The following is a 24,923-nucleotide window of genomic DNA, read 5'->3' on the forward strand; positions in this document are numbered from 1 at the left end:
CGAATCTGTTTAGTTTCGAACTCTCCATAAGCAGAGTCTACTAGACTCGAACCTGAAGCTTTCTTTTCTACCTGGTCGGTATCGATTGCTTTGCAAGTTCAACGTATAAAACATTATTTCTTATAAATATTATTCCTAAAAAGAAAAAGGAGAAACTTATTTACTGGATATGACTCGGATGTTTAAGTGTATATTGAACTTGATTCCATCTTTACTTATCTTTTGCTAGTTTCTCTTTTTGAAAATAAGTTTAACGAGACCAATTGTCTCCGACCAGGTGCGTACGCGCAGATTCCCGTCCGAGGTCGACACGCAGGCCACCTTCGTTGAGATCTCCGAGAGACTTCGAGATCCGGAATGGGAAGTGCGTCAGCACGCCCTGCGTGTGCTGATAGACGTACTGCCGACGCTGAACGTCGATGTCGTTGACAAAATCATGCAACCGGTGGTGCCGGAACTGATCAATAATTTGGGGCATCCAGCGCCGGCGGTTCGTAAGGGCGCCCTAGATACGCTACGGGTCTACCTGGTTCACAGCCCCAACAGGGAGAGCATGGTCAAAAACGTAAACATATTTTTCCTTAAATTTTTTCAATCCTCGCTAAATCTGTATTTATCGTCTTTCTTTAGCTAAAAAATTTAATTCTTTAATTAAATTTGCCAACGTTATTTTTTATAACGTAATTTTTTTCTATGAATAAATTTTTAATGTGATGCTTTCAAAGCCAAATCAAAACATACAAGTTTCTAAAACCTTTCGGAGAACATTTAACTTTTATAAAGATAACCATACGTCAAGAAGCGCTTCTACTTATTCCAGATCCTTCACGACGGCTTGAATCGCCCGGACGCTCACAATCCGTTTCAGACAAACGTGACGACGGGCGTGATTCTGAGCGCCCCTCTGCTGCTCTTTCCGTCCACCAACAGTCCTCCGCCGACGAAGCAGGTCCTCAAGGAGGCCACGGTCGCCTTCGCCTCGCGACTGGTCCAAGTGCCGCATCAGGAGGCTGTGCTGAAGTCTCTCATGAAGATCCGCGATGCAGTCGGCGAGGAAGAATTTGACGGCTACCTGGTGGATTACGACGACAAGTTTAAGAAGAACGTCGACGTCCTGTCCAAGATCTACAACATCAAGCCGTGCAAGAAGAAGCAGGAGAAGAATCACGCGCAGGACATCATGAAAGCGGACGCGAAGGAGCGCGCCTTTGAAAGACCCTGGGACAGTGACAGCGACACTTCTGGCATCGCCGAGGAGGAGGACGAGACACCGAACGCCGTGGGCGCGATACCACCGGCGAGAGTCATCCTGGAGACCGAGATTAAGTTCAACGAGGACACGGCCATTACGATGACGATCCTGGAGGAGAAGGACGACGACGACGACGTCAGCGCAGACAACGAAAGGAGGAAAAACGACGCCGGGAACGACGACGACGTGGACGGGGACGCGGACAAACGCAAGACATCCAGGCGCGTTCACTTCGGCGGCGAGATCGTCAAGCTGAGGACACCCGACAGCGACGAGACGGAATCGATCGAAATAACGTCGATCCCCAAGACGAGGATCCCGCTCCCGGTGTCACCGGCCACCAAGATGCCGGCGGAGACGGCGAAGAGACGGCCGTCGTCACAACCTTGCAGCCCCCACGCGGAGAAGCGAAGCCCGTCGAGGAGAGCTTCCAGGTCGGCGTCCAGCAGTCCCAAGAGAGAGTACACGCACAACGCGCAGCTGAGCCCCAAGAAGAGCATCCTGACGAGGACGGGCGGCCTTCTCGTCATCCCGGCGGAAGAAACGAAGAGCGCGAAGAAAGTTCGAAGAAGCGGCGAAGAAACTCCGGAGAACAGGATTTCTCGCGCGACGCAAGAAGTCAGCGAAATATCGAAGAAGGAAGAAATCACGTTAGTTCAGGCCGCCCCGCCGTCGGCGAGTAGCGAGGACAAACTGGCAAGCGTAAACCAGAACGAAAACAATGAGCCTAAGTCAGCTCAGGTGGCAGAGGCCCCGAAGAACGCGCCTTCGAAGGACGAGCAAGCGACGATTTATGAGAAAGACGATCACGCGAACACGATTGATTCGAACAGAGGCGACGTCTCTGAAGTCCCCTCGAAGCAAGAAAGGAATTATACCGCGCCGAAGTCATCTAGTCCAGAACGGAAAAGGATGTCCCGGGAAAATAAGGACGAGTCAGACAAGGGATGTTCAAGCGAGCGAAAACCGAACAGCTTTTCCTACAAGTCGAACAGTTTTCCGTTTGGGTCGCCGGTTAAGCCGGTTAAGGCGCGAATGGATCGTCTGGTCGGTGGCGACTTCTTCAACAACGACGAGGACGACGACGACGACGACGACGAAGACGAACGGGACGTGCGTATCTTCGGTACAATTACGCCGGACGACCGTCGTGCGGTGACCGTCGTGAAATACAGCGACAGCAAGGGCTTTGCTAGGGACAACGACGGCGAGGGACGGAAAGAGTGGCGCAGTCAACATGACGGAAAGGAGGGGAACGAGAGTGTCACTTGTAGCAGTAGCGAGGGCGAGGGTAAACCGCAGGAACCCAGCTGGGAGGAATTGGGGTTGGTCGGCCAGGAGGTGTTGGACGACCTACACAACAAGGTGAGACGTTGAATGTTTCTAGGTTCACCAAATATACCAAGTATTTCACGCGCGTACGAATCTATTACACAACGTGTTATGTTATTAATTCTTTAGAGAGGACTTCGTGCAAATGCAATACTTTGCGCATATTTAAATGAAAGTATTATTTTTTAAATTAATTCCACTAATTTGAAACTGGATTTATATGCAAAACGAATGATTTTGCTGAAATATCTAAAAATTTTATATAGATAGATTTGAAAATAATTTTGTAGGACATTCAGGCATGATAAGCAAGGTTGTTGATATTCTATTAATCAATTTGAGCGTTTCACACAATTGTTATGATAGTCCGACGAAATTATTTTCATATCTGCATCTTGCAACTTTTCAATAGACATTTCAGCAAAGCCCTTCTTTCCGTGTAAACTTTAATATATCACCGTTGGAAAAAATCATGACGTCATTCTTTGAAGAAATTCATTTAGATGTGACTCCGCGGGAAATTCGCGTGAGATTCACTCGGCCGCGTTTCTGCCGCGTGTCAGCAGGGTAATGCCCTGCTTCGTAATCTCTGACGATTAACGCGTTCGCTCGAGGACCCTTGACTTTAGGACAAACCGCCCCGGTCCGATACATTAGGTATGGGAAGTAGGTCGATCGATTTTCGTCGTCGACAAAAGTTCGTCGCGTGACGTAACGTGATTTGAGCGCCATCAATTATCGGGATTACGTGTGCGCGTGTATCAGGCTTGAGGTATCTCTCTTTTTTTTCTTAAAAAAAAAAAAAATCTCACGAACGCGGAGGTGCCCGGTCTCCGCGCCGTCAGTGGTTTACATCAGCGGTTCACATCACGGGAGAGACACGATAATTGTATTACTATAAAATTGTAGCTGCCCACGCAGAGCTCGTTATACTCGATCGATTTTAATTAATCAGCAGACGTAGCGTATTCATAGTAAGCATCGGGCGAGTAATCGAATAGCTCGAAGTCCAGCCTCAGCTTCTCGTACAGTCTCTGCACCGTCGCTCTGTTCAGCTGGCTGAAGTATATCCTGGAGGCGTTAGCGTAACTGTTGCTGTGCCTCCACCTGGGCTTGATCTTGTCCTGCAATCCCAACTTATTGATCGCGTACACCTGATCTCGCCAAAGCGATTCCACCTGAAAAATCATTCGCGTGCCAGCTATTTTTAAAATAACCGTTAAAAATTTTAACGCAGCTCTAACATTTCCGTAAGATATTTCAAATAAAAGTTAAAAAAAATTGTAAGACAATCAACGATACCTTCGCGATGATGTTGTATTTGACGAGGCACGGCGTGCAGAAGAGGTAATATGGCATCCAATGATCGTCGCCGTAACTGCCTAGGTCGGTTCCGATCAGGTAATCGACGAACTCTCGGAAAGTTGGCTCCACCCCGGCTGGCGGTGGTACACCCTCACGTCGGATCACCTGATCCGGTCGTGGCCCCGTGAAGTTTACCTCTGAAAGTTCACTAAACTCCGTACCTTTTCCTCTCGCATAAAAATTAAAATGTACACCTCTAAAAAATTTAAAACTCAAAAGTCTCGAGCATAAATCCGTCCTCACGATTTTCGACGGTTTCCGTTTCGCACCTCTCCTCGCTACTTACTGCGATACCTCCGCACGATCTTGGTCCCGTATTTGCGATAGAAGTGAAGCGTCCCGTGTTCCCGTCCGGCGACGGAGTTCTCCAGTTTGTCACGATAGGCGCTCAGCAGCCTCTCGAACGGATGCCGCACGACGAGCAGCCGTCGGCTCGCGTTCAGAACGCGATCGGCCTCGGGATACTCGAGCTCCGGTATCGCCCTCCTGGCGATGGTCGACAACTGCTCCTTGCCGCTGTTGAGCGTCTCCTCGGGCACGTTCATCAACAGGCAGAGGTTGTACAGCCAGGTCGTGGTGCCGGCCTTGTACACCGGGCAGTACGATATGTTGTGCACTCTGCGCAGAAAGTGTCATCTCCCGTTTACCTTGACTCCGCTCCAGTCCAGATATTTTTCTTGTTCTGTCTTTTTTTTTTTTTAACAAACCTGTCCATATAGAAGACGGTGTACTGCGGAGCGGGCGGATGCTTGAACGGCGAGTTATCGACGAGCTTCCTATAGAATCCTAAGTTGTACTTCTTGCACACTCTTTCGACGTTCAACGATCGCCGGGTATTGTCCGCCTCGGCCTCGATCTGACATAAATACAAGTCCAAAGTTGTACCTGCTCACATCCCCGAGACTCGAGCAACCGCCAGTGACTCACCATCAGTTTTCTCAGGTCGTCGTCTGTGGGAAGGGGCCTGCTCTCGTCGCCGATGACGGCCAGGGACAGTTTCAGCGTCAACGAAACGATTCCGAGGCACACGACGATTTGAAGTATCCGGAGGAGCGCGCGTTTCCGCTGCCGCGACATGATGTCGCGATCGGGCACGAGACGCGATCACAGGTCACACGCGGATGTATTGCCTGTATTCTTCTCGCTCGCGACTTGTTGACGGTAAAGTTTTCTAAAATCCGCGGGACAAAACATTCCCCTCGCCTTCTGTCGAGAAGACACCGACTGACCGGTTTGTTTCGCGTTCCGTTCCACAGCAGTGATGGATCTAAAGCGCTGCCAGCCCCAAGCAATCCGTTTGCTACCAAAATATTGTATTATAAGTCATACTTTTCATGACTGTAGGACGATTCTGTCGGCCCACATCGAATCAATTGTTTCGCACAACAAACTGTATCATTTTTTTCAAATGTCTTGTAATATCTAACGTTATCTGTAGATGTCAAAAAAAGTGTCGAAGTCACATACGTGTGTGTTTTAATTACAATTCCGCAAAATTCTTTTATTTGAAGTTATTTTAATAAATTTTACAAGAAATAAAAAGAATGGGTAAATCGATCCTGAATGAGACTCCACTCCTGGAGCTCGAGTGGGGAACGAGCTTCATGGCCGAAGAATCCCAGATTCGTTCTAGCATACTAATTCCGTTAGCTCAGCTGTTCAAACGGTGCATCGCGTCGATAGAGAGCCTCGGGCAAAAATACGAAGTGGAGAATCCGTTAATAATAATCGATCAACGATAAAAATTATCGTTGTAAAAAAGACGATCGCAAAGAGCCGCGATATAAATCAGTTATAAGACCGATACTGTTAAATGTCCGACTAGAAATCGAGATTAGATTGGAATTTGATTAGTCAAATTGGAGTTCATTAAACTTAAGATTATAGTTTCCTTCCTTACGATTGATTGATTAAATCCCAATTCAATCTCGATCTCCAATCTCCAGAATTTGGAACACGGCTTAAGGACAAGAAAACGTTGTACTCGCTCTAATATATGTACGATTAAAGCAACAATCACCACGGTCGCAGGTGCACTTTATGTTCATTCAGTGAGCGGCTTCAAGGTCGCTGCACTAGACCTTTTTATGAATGCACGCGCGACCTCGCCGTGTCGACGCGTGTCTACGAGAGGCCCTGTGAAAATAAATACTGATGCCATACGATCGATTTCCGTGGGACGCCGTCGTTCGCCGCAATCCCGAGAAAAGGAAGTGCATATACATATATGTATATACGCCCATACATCCATTCCGGCTTCGACTTTTCGCATTATATTACATTGCATAATTGATCCGCGATGTCACCTGCGGGCTCTACTTCACTTGGACTAGCTTTCAGAGTTCAATGTAGAATCGATTGTCAGAAAAAAATTAATAAAATTGCTCAAAATACTTTTTAACGTTTAATCTTTCTTAATGTATTTGAATCTTTCAAAAGTTAGATCTTGCAATAAAACTATTACCAAAGCTAAATTTTTCCGAACAAAAATGTCCGAGATAAGAAAACATGCATAAAAATGTCAATTTCAAAATGTTTAATATACATATATTAATATCATATATGTAATATTATCATATATTATATGTTATAATTGTAAATTTACCTTTAAAAATTCTGAATTTAATTTATGTAACATGTGTAGCAATCTTAAAAAATTAATGCTTAAGATATACACATATCTGCATAATTAATGTTAATGTAACGGATAATTATCTTGGCATAGTTATTGCTGAATATATTTCAAAAAATAATTTTGCAATTATTGTATACAAATTATTGTAAAACAAAAGGAAAACATGAAATTCTACAATTATTATTCAAACACTCCTAAATGAAAATTTCATAAAGAAATTTGAAATTACATGCATAAAACATAACACTATCACAATTTGTAAATACTTATATGATATGTTAATTGAATAAATAGATTTACAAATTGTAATCACGAAATTCCTTTATAGCAAAAGGTATGATTTCTGCTTCTACAAATGCAACAATTATTGCGAAAGTTTCCTATATCTGGTGTAGATCGTAATGTCTGCAGTCTCTTCCTCTCCTTTTTCACGCGAAATATAAAGTCGGGTTTATGCGTGCAAACGTACTCTTCCTCTTGTGCTAAGTCGCGCGATATTACGTCTCGCCGAGGGCAGCCGATATCTCATCGGCTCCCGTATATGAATATTCCGCGGGAATATGAAAAACGACGGGAGAGATCTAACCCCGCGGATCGTTATGCCGCACGGACGGGCGCCGCATAAGAAAGAGAGAGGAAACGCACGCGGGGGGAGGGGGGGGCGAGCCGCAAGAAAATAATTAGGCACGTGTTGCGTGCCGCGTCCGTCCAGGTCCAGGAAGGCGTCATTCCCGCCTGTGTATATGCAAATCGACGGCAATTGTACCCGTCGCGTTGTACGCCGTCCCGTAAGTGCAATTTTCTAAATGTTCTCCGATTCGTCGTGGGGGCAAGTAGGCAGGTACACGCCGCCAGTAGACATACGGCGCCTCGCTTTCGCCCGTTCCAGAAGGAACGCTCGAAAACGTTGAAAAATTCGCACGTACGACCGTGAGAAATATATGCAAAAAGAAGAAGAGGGAATATTAACGCGAGGTCCGCGTGCATATATCGATTCTGCGGTTATAGAGCTCGATAGAGGCGCACGGCGAGAATGCGGATGCATTGCGTTCAATTTCGCTGCGACGATCAATAATGTCGACCCGTGAATTTCCAGCGACACTTCCACCCACACGTTCGTAATCGAGAATCTCCGCAAATAAGGAAATTATTTTTTTTTTTTTTTTTTGGTTCGATCTAATCTCATTAAAGACAAAATAAAATTGCGGCTCTAAGAGAGATGACGCACACACGTGTGTGCACACACAATTAAAGTGACGCATTAGCGACAATTAGACGCCCGACTATTTTGACCAGTTAATCCCGAGAACAGCCGGATAAATACGGCTTACTCTTATCACGTGTAATTATTGGTAGAGATTTGCATGCGCACGCGAGACGATCGCACGGATAGAAGAATGAAACAATCGATGAAATCGAGATTATCTCCCTTGCGATAAAATAAACTCTCGTTTTTTAAACACCTCGGTGCGCAAGCTAGCGGATCCTTTTCTTGTCTGCCGCGAGAATCCTACTTTTCCGGAATATTTAGGCGCACAAAACTCTTTGATAAAAATTAAAGTGCTCGTACATTATACAACCAAACTGAAAGTTATATAATTGTTAATTTAATTGTTATAACTTAAAAGTTATTATAAAAATCATTATACGCTTTATAAGCTATGTAGAGGAAAGGTACCGAATTTGGAACACTTTCTTTTTGGATAATATGTTTTAAATGAATAAATTAAAAAACAATGTTGAGAACATGAAGACAAATTAGAAAGTATCTTCCATTAAATGGTATAGTAATTTTTATAATACCGTTTTGTATTTTTTTTTTAATAATTAATGTTTTTGTCAAAAAGGGCATCTGACAAACTTGGCCGCTTAATTTGGATACAATCGAAGTATTAATGTTAATATTTTATTGATTTATACATCTTACTATGTATTATGTAGTCCTACAGACGCAATGTTATTCCATTAGACTTGCCTAAGAAACAGAATCGTGCAAATATAATTTTCACTTTTAACGAATTCGTTTTTAGCAGAGCTTATATAGAAAAGGATATGAAGATATAAAATATGGATTTTTATTTCTATAATTAACTAAGCAGATTATATTTTTATCGGTATAATTCGGTATAATGCGATGTTTAATTTCCAAGAAATAAAGGGAGTTCTAATTTAGGAAATTGTTCCAAAGACGGAAATTTCAATTATATAATCTCCTTTCGCCTGACGTCATGATCACCTTTCCAGGATGATTGGCGGGCGCGTGTCAGGGGCCTGGAGAGAGTCGCGTCAGCTCTGCGGACGTCCTCGGCGCTGATCGCGATAGAGTCGCGATTAGGATCGCTCTTGCATGCGGTGCTCGGCGGCGAAAGGAGCTGCCGGGTGGCCGCCGCCGGCCTAGCGGTGGCGAAGGTGAGCTCGTAACTCTTCAACAAGATCACCCTTAGCGCCCTTAAACGCACCGGGATCGCTAAGGCCAATTCATCGCCAGCGTTCGTTATTAATGTGCATCCCGCGCGATAAAGGACAGAGTGCCTGCATGCTGTCGGGTCTTGAACTTCAACATCATCTAGCACAGCTTTGTCCCCGACCTCGACGTTAAAAAAAAAAAAAATCTCTTTCAAAGCGAAACTCGCATTTCGGGAACTTCTCGGAGGGTGAATCTTTTTAAATCGCCGCACGAGGCGGTTAAAATTAGCATGTAAAAATTTCAATATCTGCCCCTGCAACTACTTGCAACTTGCGTCGATATATCCGCATTCCCGATTCTATAGAAACGTTTAAACTCGAGTTTACTACAAAGTTTTAAAGCGCAGGGAACAAGGACACCTATGACATGTGCGCGTGATTTGCGTAGAAGAGACTTTTTTAACGTGGCGGAAAGAGAATAGCACACGGTGTGTAACTTTTTCATAATACCAAAGGTATATTATTACGCGCAGTTATGTAGCGTTTACGTAGTTCGACGCGTTTCTAGAATCTCCAACACTGTATTTTCAGAAACTGTTATTATGATCATTACTATTTCAGGTGTTGGTCGCCGGTGTATCGGAGGACTCGCTGAGGAAGAAATTGCCACAGCTAGCCTGGGGTCTGGCCAGACAGGGTGGTCCATCCGCGGCTCAGCTCGCCCGAATCGCGATGCTACGGCTCAAGCCCGGTCTGCTCGTAGAACAATTTCTGCAGCCTCATTGCCTTGGCGCCAGAAACACCAAGGTAATTTAAAAAACGCATGGGGTCACGATCGCTCCATCACGAAATCGTTCTACATTCTGTGAATCGAACGGACGTTGAGCTAACGCTTCTCTTTTTCGTCGCAGACGAGGGAGAACGCGTTGCAACTACTGATCTTCTCGCTGGTGACGTTCCCGAGCACCGAGTTCAAGCTTGAGACCGTCGCCAGCCGAGTGGCGATGACGGTCGCGGATCGACGACGCCGGGTACGCCAGGCCGCTCTCGACACCCTGGCTGTCTTGGGGCAGATCTACGATCCCGAGGTAAAACTATCTTACACCTAATTGTGAGAAAAAAGGCTGCTAATTTGACTAAATTTTTCAGCTTAATTAAATTTATATATTCATATATTTATATACTCAAGTTCAAATATTTTATGCATTTAACTAATAAAATGCTTGAATTGGAAAAATTTAATAAACTTGAAACATTTAATTAAATTATGGGAAAAGGACTAAGATGATAAAGTGGATAAGATAACGAAATGCTAATTTTTTTAAGATAACGAATCAATGCTGAACTCAATAAAGACTTTGGATAATAGTAATAGTAAATAAATCTGCTGTAATATGATTTCAATCTGTCTACAAAAGTAAATGATATAATAAGAAATGTGTATTAAATATACCTATGTGTAATTTTTAGTGTTTACCTATAAGGAATAACATAATTATAGTAAATACTTCTATTTTTTTAATTAAATCACAAGACAGTAACTAAAAATGTATTTGTTTTCCGTATTTCTCGCATGGCAACATTTTTTAATGATATTTTATTGCTAATAAAATAAATTGCTCAAGATACAAGAAGCTTTAGTAAATCTAAGAAAAATATATCATTATTTTCACATCATCAAATCAGGGAAAAATCGACAAATTTTAACGTCGTCATCTTAATCCTCTTTCCATTAACAACTTTTCCTCCTAAAGTATAGTTTCGAATGTCAGTTTTGTGTTCATGAAATGACTTTTCAATCATTCGTAGGAAGTTCTCAAGGTGGGAAGACAAACGGCCGAGGGAAGCCCCGACGCGGAGGCGATGGTGGCCGCCATCCGAGGACGGCTGGCCAGAAAGTCGCTGCCCCTAGTGTCGGCCGATGGTCTCGTGGTGTACGGTTTGCAAATTTCACCGACTGTTCAGAACGCTACTGGTAATAACAATCGGGAATAAGCGAGCAATGCGTAATGTACCCGCGGATAAAATCTTACGACAATATTACGAATCTTATCGTCGACTAGTACTTTACGTTATAACGAAAGACTTCGCTCAATCGTTGTTCACTATAACAGAGTTTAAAATGATTTTTAATACAAAAAGATCCTGCGATTAGAAGATATTGTGTAACATTTACCTTGGGGCGGGTCAGTTAATAGCTTTTAAGCTAATTCTTTTTTTATAACTGTGTGTAGGAGGAATCACGCGGTACTTGAATTTTTAATAGACACTCAAAAACGAGCACGACGTCGCGTGACATTTTGATGTAAAACGCGAAGTTTAATATTACATGATTATCTGCATATGTATCGTAAAGCCTATTCTCGTTAACTACACATACTACACCCTTCTTTCCCTAAAAGTAATTTTAACATTTACTTCATTTCGATGAAAAACGAGTGTAGATAAAATTTTTGCGCAAAAAAAAAATTAAAATCCTTAATTATATTATATATATATTTACTCGAAATATATGTCTCTGATTTTTACAAGATATTGATTTGTAGGCCCCGATGTCGATTGGATCGTGGCGGGAAGCGGTTCAGTTTCGCCTGGCACCGGTCGCACCAGGGGTCAGATCATCGCCACGTCCAGATCGGCACAAGGAAGAGCATCCAGGTAATGGCTCGGGGAATTGCGCGCGACTGACTTCGAAAAACTTTAGTACATCTAAATAACTTTCCCTAAAAATTGTCTGAAATCATTTTAGAAACGAAATCTTGAATAATAACCGCGAGAGCCTGTGGATAGAGAGGCCCAATCTTGTCGCGCTGGGTGTCGGATTGCAAGCCAAGCAGATGGAACATTCGATGGCCTGGCAGATATTGCAGTCGCGGATTAACGTAAGTTTGGTCGTGTATTTTACATTATTTTACTTCCAGCAATACATATTTATAAAGAAGATCCATAATATATATTATAAATAATACATATATATTATAATAACATATATAAATAATATGTTATAATAGTATAAAGAAGAATTATAATCATCAGTTCTAGAAATTAAGAATAATTTCCTCATTTTACATTTTTAACATTTTTGTATCGCGGCGATTTTAATGTTTTTATTACATTTCACATTGTGTTAAGAATATCTAGATTTATAGCGTATTCTTAATGATTCTCAGAGACATTGTTATTATTCGTATTATTTTACGTGGAAAGTATTATTGATTTCTTATTAAATTTTTTGCCGTGATTTTTTTTTTGTCCAATGTCATTGTTGCAATTTATCGAGATTATCGGCTTTGCAATGCAAATGCTGAAATATTAAATACGCAACGAAGTAGGAAGTAGCGACAGAATAATACATCTTTTTGCTCAGGCTTCATTTTGCATATCGTGAACGTTAGTAAGTATTCCTCAAGTGTGAATTATGAGTAAGGGGCTTTAAACACGGAAGACACTAACACACCCTGCGTGATTCAATAACATCATATTTTCGCAATTTGCATTTGCGTCTTGGTTAATATCGTTCAGCGAATATTTAAGACCGTTCCGTTTTAAAAGGTCATATTGGTATAATCGTAGAAGAGGATATAATATTGCTACGCGGAGCCTTTAAAATTTAATATCTTACGGCATGTCAACTAGAGTTCGTTTGTTTTTCTTTTAATCAAAAACCCGACTCGGCGTGTCGCGGCATGAAACGTAAAATACTCTCAGGGCTAATAGGTTATTCTAATTTCTCACTTTTATTTTTTTTTTACGTACAAGCGTCCGTATAAACCTCAAAATAAAATTTCGTAACGATTATGTCGCGCTTAGAGGCCGCATGTTTGTCAGAGATACCGCAGGTTAGAGTATCGCACGACTCATGCAGGCTCAATGCCGTATTTAAGTGAGCATCCTTTTCTGTTACAGAACAACCATGAAAATGAGATAAAAGGACTGAACGGTCGGAACACAAATGCGGGTAATGCAATCCCTCCTGAATTCTATTTTTAATTGACAAATCTGGTTAGACCTGAAACAAAGATTTAAAGTAATAATTGAAATTTTCCAGGAGTGTCAGATGCCAATTTAAGATTCGAGGAGCAACTGCGATCGTTTTACACGCCGAATCAATACGATTTCGTCAGGACGGATGCGAAGAATCAGCGAGAGATTTCTGACAATTTCGAGCAAAAAGCGCGAAATCGCAGAGACGTTAATGAAGCTGCTAAAGAAAAGGCAAGTCCCTTGTACCGATATAAAGTTATTTTTCATCGTTAAATTTATGTCAAAATTATGCTATAAAATATTATTATTGTTAATATTATTATAAATATATATAACACATATGTATTTATTAAATGCAGAATAAGGAAATGTGTGAAATGTAAAGTGTTTGCAGGAAAGTACTGCTCTCAGAGGAGAATCTAGGATCCCGGTATTATCAATGCGCGAACGTCCCAAAATAACATCGCAAAATCGTGAAAAATCTCTTAACTTGGAATATGTCAGTTCCACTTCGCGAAAGCAGACAACAGATTTGTTAGACGGCAATAGAAATCGGATAAATGCGCGACAAGAGGATGTCAGGTGAGATATCCTTTGACATAATAAAAAAATTCGAATTTATTTCGATGTAAATTAATGTAAATTATGTTGTACACAGGTCGTACGCGGCTATACATCAACGGCGAAAACGTTTTCATCAAGAAGAGAGTCAGGCTTTGAATCAGACATTCGATTCGCATTCCAACGGCTATCGGCCAGCCTCTTACACAAAGGCTTTGGGAACAACAAATAGAGAATACGGTGTAAGCCGAATTTTTTTTTTTCGAGAGAGAAGAAAAATTGTATTATACTTTCGGATTTTAGAGGACAATTATTTTCTTCGTATATTATGATTTTTCACATATTTCAAACATTTAATTACACTGAGATATCATACGTGCGATGTCAAAGCTGCAATATTAAAAAATTAAAATCTAAACACTGAATATAACAGTCCTGCACGGATAAAAATTTAAGTTGTGAATCTTGCCTCTGCAGGGCACTGCAGAAAACAGGGAGGCGGTCTTTTCGGACGACAATTCGCACAATTACGGCAGATTCGATAAATTCGCGGACGAAAACGAGAGCGTAGGGGGAGGTCGTCAACGTTCGTTACCCAGAGATATGCAGCAGCAAACGCTCGTCGAGACGTAAGTCTCCGGAGAGAATTCCTCCTGGATGAAAATACTTATTCAAGGTACAAAACGTGATCTCTGCTCTTGCACAGGTACAACTCGATTCAACTCGAGCGCCAGAGGAAGCTCACGGATAGAAACGCGTATCGGCCGCTACGAACCGCCCCGAATCCATCGACTCGCGTGTATCAGGACTCACCGAACCTGGATCCGCTAGTTCCCGCGGACAGGAATGCGATATACCGAGTAAGCGAAATCCCGTTTCATCCTGCGTTTCATTTTCTTCCAATTCAACGAACGTCAATTAAAAATTATGTAACTGTTATATTGTTCGGTAGAAAATTCTATACCCTGACAGTTATATGACTTTTAGTTGGTGTTCAGAGGAATTTTTAGACTCAAATGCCCCAGAAATTTGAGCCTTTTAATTCCGGATTTGGAGAGTTCGGCGCTCTAGAATTTTAAGAATTTAATATACTGACTCGTGCGTGAATCGTCGCAGCCCAAGGATCGCAGGGCAAAGGATGCGGCTGCGCAGCAGAGAGCCGAGGATCTGATCTACTCGTCGGGTCCGCGGGCGAATGGGCGTCCCTTTTCCGAGAGCTTCGCTCGGAATCCTCGTCGCAGGAGGCTACGATCGTTGTCCCCGTCGCACCGGTCGCGGCAGTTCGTAAAATTGGCCGCCAGCAGATTTCACGCCGCGTCGATGTACGACATGTGAGTTCTTCCTCCCCGGCGGGATAGAGTCTTCGAAATGTAAAATTGCGTCAGCACATTGATCTTTCTTTCTGTATTTCTTTTTTTTTTCTGAAATTCTCCAGCAGTCTCGGACAGAATCGATTTTTCGGTCTTAAAATAACTCGCGAGCGAGATGCCGACGTATCGATCACGCGAAATGATACGCGTAATCGTCGCCCACGGCAGCGACGTCGGCGACGAGCTTGGATTTATTTATTTTTTTTTAAATCTCACGTAGACCGACAGCGTTCCAATTAAAACGCGACCTACAATGGTTCACGCGGTCACAGAGGGATACAAATTCATCGGCGACCGTCCGCCTCTAAAGATATCACATTTACGCTTGAGATAGTAATTTCAAAGCTGTAATAGCGATCACAATGACGTTTACAAGGCGGGCAATCGCGCGAGGTGCGCGACCCCGTATTTCGCTTGTAATCTCAATCTCCTCCCCCCCCCCCGCGTGACACACATTATTCTTAACACACTTGACTCGTGTAGCGAGATCCAAATCGCCGATAAAGCGTCGGGTTTCAGGTCGGCGAAACCCGCGCACGCCACTTGCATGCCGGTGATTTTTACAGCCGATATAACGTTCCGATTGGCTCTAAATTCATACAAGTGTGCGGCTTTTCCTTTAGCATCAAGATCGCGACTCAACATTTTTTGACGCGTGCTTCGCGCGAGGTTCGCGCAGCACGCCAGGACCCGCTGATTCCGACCGCTCGAATCAGCCGGTCAATAAAATTGAAGGGAGAAAAAAAAAAGAGCGGAAAGGCGAGGAAAAGCGCCGCGCGCGAAAGAAAAGTAACCGCCCCCCTTGGCGATCGTTTCGTCATTTTCCGTGCAGAAATTATGCAACTCGCCAGTGCGTAACGGGTGCAACGGCGACAAGTGCGGGCGGGCGCTGTGTGCATAGCGTGCGTAACAAATATGCGGGACTATTGTAGATTGTCGAAACGTCTTGCTGCGCTATCGTTCATTACTCCTCGCTGAATATTTTACGTCTAGGCCGGGGCACGCCGCCACTAAACGTTATTCAATATCGTCTCTGTCGCGAGACACCCGTTATAACGGCGAGCATCAAAGAAGGTACTCTGTGTGTAATTTGCGTAAAAAAAAAAATCGGTCTTCTCAATCTCATTCGCAAATGAAGGAAAAATAAAGGGAGAGAAAAAAACATTTGTCGAAGCCTCTGATTCACTGCGTCAGTTTCTTCGAAATGTTGCATCGATTTTTCAAAGAAAGCCAGAACAGCATGACTAAATGATGAGGCGATCGGGAATTTCGCTTTTGCGTGCCGGCAATTCGAATTAATTACCGCCGAAAATTAATGATGGAAAATAGCCTCATATAAATAAGATAAAATGTTTGAAGTAGAAAATCTGAGTAGCACCGTGAATCTCTTCGAGAGGCTATAAAGAACTTGGAGTAGAGAGACTCGAAGACCCGTGGGGAAAGCGTCAAATGCGGTTGGCATCTGCCTCAACCTCCTTTAACCGCGTTTTACTCGGATCGCATGACTCGGCCTCGCAACCCTTCTTTCGTGACCACGTGAGGGGGAGGAAGGGTGAGTTATGGTCAGCCTGGTTTACAGCCTCGTAAGGGGGTCTCGAAAGGGTGGTAGTCCGAGTCTTTGTAGAAGACGCGACGACAGAAATATCCTCGGCGTAGACATGACTTTCAGAGCTCTATTATATTTTATCTAAACCGAATATTTGATTTTATTACTATTTGTAATGGCATTACATATATCCGTACAATAGCCTGGCTTATTACTCCATATATTATTGCTTTCAAATCCTTAAGCCTAATAGTTATTTATATTTTAATTCGTTGACAATTTTTAGTTTATTTAATTTATATTCTCTTTTTGGTTGCGCCGCATTTGTACGTTTACTATTAATTTGGATATATCTTTTATTTCCCCGCTCTGTTTCATCTGTACTTCTCTTTTCGAAAGGGATCGAAGTCGCGTTTTGAGCGATTCTCCGCCCTTCTCCCCGCGGTTGAAAAGAAGCCGGGAACGCGCGGAGGTATCGGAGGGAGCGAACGGGGCGGGGACGGCTCGCGTGGGGTGGCGGTGGTAGCGGTCAGCGTCGGGATGCTCGCCGTCTCCGCTACGTGCCACAGTCGTGCGTACGTCGTCGATTGTTACGAGCGCGGGTCCCCAGCAATTAAAAAATCGAATCGACGCGCCTCCTTCGTCGTTAAACGTAATCCTCGGCTCCGTTCGCCCGCCGTTTCTCCTTCGCGATTAGGCCGAGAGAAAACACGGGGGAGGAACGGTCGAGCTAATTAATCGAACTCCGTTCGTTCGACGCGTCGCACGCGAGTGTGTCGTCGACCCCCGTCGGATTTGAATCGGATGACAGCGAGTGCGCGTTGTGCGTGAACTTGTGCGAACGAGCGTGAGCACGTGGATTTCGCGCAGGTGTCCGCGTTACGCAAGGCTCGCCCTTGAAAAATTACCACCTGCGCGATGAGCATCGCAATCACGATCGAATCGCTGTCGTCGCCGGTCCGGCGTGTCGCGACAGCCATAGGATAATTGCGGATTTGACCGATTGACCGGTAATATGTGGCGACGATCTAACGCGGCTCGCGGCATATACCGTAAGAAGATTGTGCGAGGAGTTGCAGGTGTAAGAAGAATCAGACAAGAGGGAAGAGAGAACGGGAGAAATTGACATTCCTTCGGAAAATGGGGCGGATTCGCAGACGGAACGGGCGCGGAGTGTGCGAGCGTAAGGTCGCAAGTTTTCGGAATACGAGACGCCTTCTCCTGGACACCTGATCGATCGCACACCGCTAATCTGCGGCCCGATCAGTTTTTCTTTTTTTCGCGCGTCTCCGCGCGCGCGTTTCGTTTCGCGATTCGGAACCATTTCTCTCGGCGACGCGACGCATCGATTTCGCGCGACACCGTCGTCGCGACGCGCACGAGGCGATTCGGCGACGGCGGAGCGTACGTACGCGCCGATGCTTGAAATTGTCATTAGTATCGATTGATTCCTCCAGGTGTCCGCGGTACTTATTTTCTTTCGCGGTTCTAACGAAATGCGAAAAGTCGAGAGCCAGCAACGCTTAACCTTTCCTACCCGCATCATCCTGCCATGCCATACAACACTGATTACCTTTCTCCCCTGGATGATATGAAATGTCAAAAAACTGAACGAAAGACAAAAGGGATTCAAAGATGAAGAAATCAAGTAAGAAAAATACTGACGGATGGAGCAGAATTTGGTAGAAGGGCCAGTTCGACAAAAGAGTGATCTTTTTTTATTTATATAAAAAAAGTGATTCGCGAACGAGTTAGCGACAAATCAGTGAGTGCGATTATGGAATAGGACAGCAACAAGTCGCTCTGAATCACGATGTCGCCTTCGCCGATCGCCGGGGTCGGTCAGTCGGGTGAGACGAGGCGCGTTTCGCGGCCGCGACCGAGAACTCTGGTACGGGGTGACGCGGGATGATCCTCAAATTTCCGTTCGCGGCCGATGATCAAGAGATGAAGCGGGAGAACGGTGCCGCCGTCGTCGTCGGCGGCGAGGTACGGCGATCGGCGAGCAACGGCAGCTCCTTCGAGCACAAGATCGCGAGCGCCGTCCTGTTCTGCTGTCCGTGCATGTTCCGGTGCAGGAAGTCGATCGGCGTCAGCAACCGCGACAACGGCAACGGCTACTACGGGGACGGGGACCACATCTCCGTCTCTACCATCATCACCACGCCGGTCATCGCCTTGAGGTTGAACCGAAACAGCGGCACGGTGTACGTTTTTGTCCATCGCGACGGATCGAACTCGCGGAGGGGAGGGGAAAGGGGGAGGGGGGGTGGATGAAAGACGTAGCGCGCAATTCAATAATGGATGCATAAGATTGATTAATATTGAAAACCGCGAAAGCGCTACCGATGGAGGTATTATGCTTTATTCTTCATGAGAGGAATGGATGTGATATCGATCGAGGAGGAGGGACGGCGTGACGTTGCGGGAAATATAACAAATAAAAACGCTTGATACTTGAACCCCCGCCGAGAGGCGACGCCATTCCAATTCTGAGGAGAGCTAACCGAGCGAATTATGAAAACTTTCAAGAAGCCGTTGTACTAATTTAATACGTTTAAGTGTAAAGCGACGCTTTACGTTGAGTCTCACGTGACGCGTTGGCCTCGCGCTGTTTTATTTACCGCGTGTCTTATTTGCGATTCCGAAACGCGAAGTAGCATCGGCTTGCAAACACGCGGACGTTTACAAGCCGGAGCTCGCGTGAAAACACGCGCGTTTTGCGCGCCCTGCCAGGCCCCCCCCCCCCCTCGTGATCGTTACGTGAAACATTGATGAACCGCGCCGCGCGCGACATTACTTCCCTACAGTTCGATTTCTATTTTTGCATTTTTCTCTCTCTTGCAGTGATAAGGCGACGAGGGTGAACGAGGATGAGTACAACGCGCGGAACAACAGGCGTCACTTCTCGCCCGAGGCGAAGGGCTACCACGTGCAGGGCTCGAACAGGGAGGAGTCACGGTACCAAGGTACGCAGTCCAGTCCCTCCCGATACCGGCGCGATTTTTCCTTTTCGATTTGATCTCAAGTATTATCGCCAAAAGATCTTCGAAGACCGTTGTCTGCGTTCGCGGTGTTCGGTTGATAAATGCGATACACCCCGAACTCCACGCAAACACCTCGTCGCACGTCGCGTTCCAACGTGGAACTCGTGATCCCAGCGGTCCCCAAAGATAACCCCGTGAGCGATAAATGAAATGCAATGTAGACTTTCAAAGCGCCGAAGCGCGCGGCTGGGGAACGCGGCGAAATGGAACGAGAGGTTCTTCACCTCGTCGTGCATGCATATATAGAGTTTAGGCCTAGCTGAGACGCGCCGGCCGGGCGTAATCAATATTCCGCTGGTCAAGTCTAAGGTACGATCGAACGTCGCGCTGCGGCGGAATGTCAGATCGATAGCCCCCCCCCCCCGGCCCATCTTCCAAATTGCCAAATGTTTAAATTAGCCGTTGCTCGCGTCTATTCGCGGAACACCCGCGGGTAGCCACGAACACGCTTTCATACGCTAAGAATAATGATTTTTTAAACACCGAAACATTAGGTCGGCAGCGTTCGACGTCTTCGGCAAGTACGTGGCATGTACTTGAATTAAATAAGGAAATAATTGCAACCCTTAAACGTCGACCCAACTGGGGTGCAATTTTATTATCAACTTGAATAGTCGTCCCGTTTAATTGTTTTTGCTAATCATCAGTGACGACAATAAGACTACTGATTTCTTATCCATTGAACTGAAACGATTCCCATACGTTTGGTATCCCCAGAGTTCCTACGCTCCTTTTCCGTCGGCCCGCGTGAACGTCCGAAAAGCGCGAGCAGCACGTCGTCGGACGTTTCCAGAAACGATCGACCGGGTGAGGGTCAGGACGCGACGCTGCGACGCGATTACAACGGCAATGACAACAGCGGATCGTCGACCCCGCGGAGCCAGGACGCCGGCGATTCGGCGTTCGACGTTATCACGCAACAGACGGCCGGAAATCGCCAGAGCGCCGCTCGCGACGACGTCGACTCATTTTTCGTAAGAAATTGTTGCTTTTTTTGTCAGTATTTCTTTTTGTTCTCCACTGACAGCGCACAATACAGTCAAGTATAATACTTGCCAAGAAAAGATTGTTTGAGATTCAAATAAATATTATTAATACTATTCATACAACTATTTGATATCTTTCGAACCAGTAATATTTCTAACGAATATAGAGGGCTCGTTAATGCTAAGCAAAAATAATACGATAAACAGGTCAATATATCGAGCCAAGACAAATTTTTCCTGATACATTATAATTTATTAAATAAACATTATATAATTATAAACGCGACTAATAACCAGCTGTGTAAAAAAAAATGTTGAACTTCGCAATTTATGTTTGAAGAAAAATGTCATCGCCATTAAAAAGTTTAACACGAGGAGATTTCATTGAATCAAATGCATGCGATCTGAGAAAAAATATCATTTCCATTTCGGGTATTTCCTCTTTCAAGTACGATAAGATTGAGATAATTCGACATGTATAGACGGACAAAACTTTCTTGGCTAATTTTAGGCGCCGCTGGACGCCAACAAAGTGGAATATCCAATCGAGACGATCGCGAACGCGCCGACCGTGGACGAGGCGTCGAAGGGATGGAGCAGCGAGGATGACATGAGACCGGCGAGCCGAATCGGATCGATTTCAAGGCTCTCCAGTCACGGTGAGCTAATCACCGTGGACGAAAACTGCAACGGGAGCACGGAGAGCAGCTCCGGCGCCCGCGAGCAGCCGGAGGACGGCAGGACGACGAGCGCGCGTAGGAGATCAATTGTGTCCGCGTTGCCGAGCGAGCTGATTCCACCCTACGAAGACGCGAAGGTACTCAAGGAATCGCTCCAGTCGAAGACTACGATGAGCCCCCCCAAGAGTTCGGAATCGCTCTACCTGACGCCGAATCACAGCGCCCACCACTCGCCAATCTCCAACTCGCCGACCAAGCGGAATTCTCGCTGCGGTTCGCGCAATTTGGTCAGTAAATGATAAACCGTAGAAAAAAAAACATACTCTCTATTGTACGCCACAGTTGCAAATACATTCTGCGTGCATTTTTCATCAAATTAACGCGATTTTTTTTCAAATGTTAAATTTGCTCGACTTAACATTCAATTTTTTGGATGCTAGACCGAGGATTCCAGGGATTTCAGCGAGGAGAGACTAATCGCTTCCATAGTACCTGACGGGGATGCTTCCATTCGATCGTTGGATGCCGTTGGCCACCCACCTATAGACATGACCGGCGATTCGCCGGCGATTATCATCGCGTCGAGGCCCCATTCTCACGAGATCGTCGAGAACGCGAGAAGCGCCGAAAATGCTAATAAGATTAATACTCAGGAGGTAAGAGACGCTCATACGATTAGCTCGCTTGTCGAAAGGCGTTCTGACTGAGATGCAATTATGATGATTCTAGTCCACGGAAGAAGAATCCAGCGTGAACGATACTCCGGAGGACAGACAGAGTAAAGACAGCGCGAGCGAAACGAATATGAAACCAGGAATATTGAAGATCGAGGTAAATGGCAAAAAGAATTTTACAGAATTTGTAATTATTTCAATGAGCAAATAATATTATCTCGCAGCCGGAGGTCACGGAAGACGTCGAGTCGCGCAGAAGAATGCCCTCGAAAGTGCCGGTGCGTAGTACCAGCAGGTGTCGAATGCCCTTTAGTAAAAGAGCCATAGAGAAGCCTTCGGAGAAGTCCAAGCGGATGGTGCAGCAGTGCTTTACGCAGCTCGAGAACAAAGACTGGTGCGTTTGTGATTGACCTTGTAAAAGACATGTATCTACCTTCTAGCACAAAATATTGGCGCAATATTGGGAAGTAATGTAAATGCAATATCTTCGACATTGGGCCAACATTGTAAATCGGATGCTTTACTTTATTTAGCCAATTTGTCTAAGCAGAAATATTGGTTCAATGTGGTTCAACATTAGGCCAAAGTTAGATCATTCAGTTTTTCATATTGGATCATTAATTGCCTAATTTGGAACTAATATTTATATGACCAATATTGGCGTTATAGTGGCCAATACACTTCTAATATAATCAATATTAATCAATGTGCTACCAATGTATTGTGCTACTAGGGCCATATCGTCACGACCACGTGACATATATAAATTATTCTCGCTGTTGTTCGTCATCCATCTATTGGGATTATTTTAATATTTACATTTCGCGTTTCAGGGAAGTAACGATGAAGGGTCTGAAAGCTTTGTCTCAGATCTCAAAGCAGCACCCGGAGGGCCTGGACGTTTGCGCGGCCGGGACGATAGGACGACTACTGGGACGTCATATAAAGAACCTCCGTTCGCAAGTGGCGCGAGCCGCGTGTCTCGCCGCCGGCGACGTCTTCAGCTCTCAGATTCGGGGTATCGATCAGGTAGGATGTCGTCAGGTGTGAAAGACGAGTTCGAGAGTTTCTACATTTATATATTAAACGCTTTGTTCGTCCTCTTATCCATCAGGATCTGGACGACATAGCTGGACCTCTGCTTCACAGAACGGCCGACACGAATCGATTTCTTCGCGCGGACAGCAACGCGGCCCTGGATCTTATGGTGCAATATCTGCCGCCCCATAAAACCATCAGTATCATCGTGTTGCGCGGAGCGAGGTAAGTCCACTGAGCAGATTTCCTGATTGAACCGCTATGATTTCGGAGAACGTTTACCTTTTCCCCCCGCGCGACAAAATTGACTTCTCGAACTGACTTCCGGCGATTTCGATTGTCCAGTCATCAGAACGCGATTGTCCGCGCGGCGACCGCACGGCTCCTGTCGGATATCACCGAACGCATCGGAGCGGATCATATTATGATCCTACCGCGCGACGTAAAGGACAAGCTGCTGAACGCGGGCGCGAAATTGTTGATGGATGGAAATCTGGACGCGAGGTAAGTCGGGCCCCAAGTCTCTTACCCCGTGTAACGTGTATATTCTCACGTTCGTGAAATCAATAACGTTTATTCGAATTTCCAGGAATCATGCGAAAAGGATGTTTCGGCGGCTGAGCCGCTGCGACGGCTTTCGAAAGGCACTGACGGACGCGGTGCCCGAAACGACGTTGAGGCACATCGACAAGACCATGAAGACCCTGTAATCGATCGCCTGTAGCCGATTAAATCCGCGTAATATAGGCGTAACGTAATATTGTCTCATCGCTTGGACTATCCCGAAAGACTGTTTATCGCGCAGGATATTTTTACGAGTCCAGTTAGAAGCCATTTTACGGTATAGACACGAATTTTCTACAACGTATACGCCGAGAAAGACATCGACAAGTAATCGTATAAAATAGCTTCTCTATCCCCCCTACCCCCCGTGCTGTACATTTTCTTCTTCGAAATTTAAACGGAGCGAGAGATTTCGATGATCAGATCAAGAATCAAGGAGGATAGAAAAGCCGAGAAAGAAGCCGAGGAGCGTTCGTCGTGTCACGACTTCGATCTTGTCATCTTTTTCATCGACGGATTTATCGCGCGACGAAGTTTTGATACTTTGTAACTTTAATACACATACGCATGTATGATAATTTTTTATACTATTGTATAAAGGATTACGCTACGGCGTAAGAATGCATTTTGGAGAAACTGTAGTGCCTTCACGTCAGTGATCGTAAAAATTACGCAATCGCAATCGTAGCTCAATTACATTGTAGCGTTCGTGAAGTGAGAATCATCCACGTGACACAAATTGCCACCTATGTGTCCCGGAAAAGGTTAAAAAGAACGTTTTTCCCGCTGTTGTCTTCACCAACTCTACATTAATGAGTTGCAGGAAGAAAAAAAAAAATATATATATATATCGGAGATTTTCCCCGAGGAAAGGAATTCATTGCCGACGGCAATGAGTCTGTTTCAAAATCTAAGCTAATGCTCTCTCTCCTTCGTGAGTTCTCGAAAGTTTAGACTTGTTAGTTCCATATATATTTTTTGTTTTCGTTGTAAATTCCATTGTTACTCTCTAATATATTTTGAAAATGAATAAGAGAAAAATATCGGAGAGCGTCTATAAATTTTATAGAACACGAATATCAGGTGCTGAAAGTTTAGAATTTGTTTATCAGAGAAATTATATGGAAGGAGTTTATTCGATGATTCGACTCTGATTTCTAAACCGTCCTTTAGGATTGTACGTCAGAGATTAACTCATATTTATATAAATAATAATTTACATGCATATATATATAAAACTGCTTATTATTGAAGGCACGTACACATACTATTGATAAATAAAATTACTATTGTTATACCAGTGATCTTTTTATTCATAATAAAATGCCCATAATATCTCCTCATTCATAAAATACATTTAAATATATAAAACAATTCTGGCTCGAAGTCAAAGCATCGACAAACAATTGAAAATAAAATTGCGACTATCATTTTCGTTATTGTTTAAGACACATAAAGATTATTATATTAACCTCGCAAAAAA

At 44.5% G+C, this 24,923-nt stretch overlaps 2 protein-coding genes across 5 annotated transcripts in view; one reads left to right on the forward strand and one right to left on the reverse strand.

Annotated features, from left to right (window-relative positions):
- Nucleotides 1-24,737, forward strand: part of LOC105835962 — a 28,402-nt gene extending 3,665 nt beyond the window's left edge. For 2 of the 4 annotated variants that reach the window (XM_012679655.3, XM_012679656.3), the window contains exons 3-27: nt 278-565; nt 821-2,617; nt 8,829-8,993; nt 9,612-9,797; nt 9,902-10,078; nt 10,800-10,965; nt 11,537-11,648; nt 11,740-11,872; nt 12,897-12,948; nt 13,039-13,205; nt 13,360-13,556; nt 13,633-13,777; nt 14,013-14,164; nt 14,242-14,395; nt 14,652-14,866; nt 19,299-19,420; nt 20,216-20,472; nt 20,996-21,451; nt 21,605-21,820; nt 21,894-21,995; nt 22,063-22,232; nt 22,672-22,867; nt 22,953-23,101; nt 23,222-23,380; nt 23,466-24,737. In XM_012679655.3, the coding sequence (XP_012535109.1) occupies nt 278-565; nt 821-2,617; nt 8,829-8,993; nt 9,612-9,797; nt 9,902-10,078; nt 10,800-10,965; nt 11,537-11,648; nt 11,740-11,872; nt 12,897-12,948; nt 13,039-13,205; nt 13,360-13,556; nt 13,633-13,777; nt 14,013-14,164; nt 14,242-14,395; nt 14,652-14,866; nt 19,299-19,420; nt 20,216-20,472; nt 20,996-21,451; nt 21,605-21,820; nt 21,894-21,995; nt 22,063-22,232; nt 22,672-22,867; nt 22,953-23,101; nt 23,222-23,380; nt 23,466-23,586 (6,054 nt within the window). In that variant the 3' untranslated portion in view covers nt 23,587-24,737. The remainder of the gene's footprint in view (nt 1-277; nt 566-820; nt 2,618-8,828; nt 8,994-9,611; nt 9,798-9,901; nt 10,079-10,799; nt 10,966-11,536; nt 11,649-11,739; nt 11,873-12,896; nt 12,949-13,038; nt 13,206-13,359; nt 13,557-13,632; nt 13,778-14,012; nt 14,165-14,241; nt 14,396-14,651; nt 14,867-19,298; nt 19,421-20,215; nt 20,473-20,995; nt 21,452-21,604; nt 21,821-21,893; nt 21,996-22,062; nt 22,233-22,671; nt 22,868-22,952; nt 23,102-23,221; nt 23,381-23,465) is intronic. The other 2 variants (XM_012679657.3, XM_012679658.3) reach the window with 2 other exon arrangements.
- LOC105835964 (carbohydrate sulfotransferase 11) overlaps nt 2,661-24,923 on the reverse strand; it is a 41,279-nt gene continuing 19,016 nt past the window's right edge. Inside the window, exons 3-7 of the mRNA XM_028191669.2 lie at nt 4,877-5,249; nt 4,657-4,805; nt 4,236-4,567; nt 3,887-4,086; nt 2,661-3,762 (exon numbers count right to left, since the gene is read on the reverse strand). Of these exons, the coding sequence (XP_028047470.1) occupies nt 3,532-3,762; nt 3,887-4,086; nt 4,236-4,567; nt 4,657-4,805; nt 4,877-5,026 (1,062 nt within the window). The 5' untranslated portion in view covers nt 5,027-5,249 and the 3' untranslated portion in view covers nt 2,661-3,531. The remainder of the gene's footprint in view (nt 3,763-3,886; nt 4,087-4,235; nt 4,568-4,656; nt 4,806-4,876; nt 5,250-24,923) is intronic.

The sequence above is a fragment of the Monomorium pharaonis genome, chromosome 1, assembly GCF_013373865.1.
Source record: "Monomorium pharaonis isolate MP-MQ-018 chromosome 1, ASM1337386v2, whole genome shotgun sequence".
Taxonomy (NCBI): Eukaryota; Metazoa; Arthropoda; class Insecta; order Hymenoptera; family Formicidae; genus Monomorium; species Monomorium pharaonis.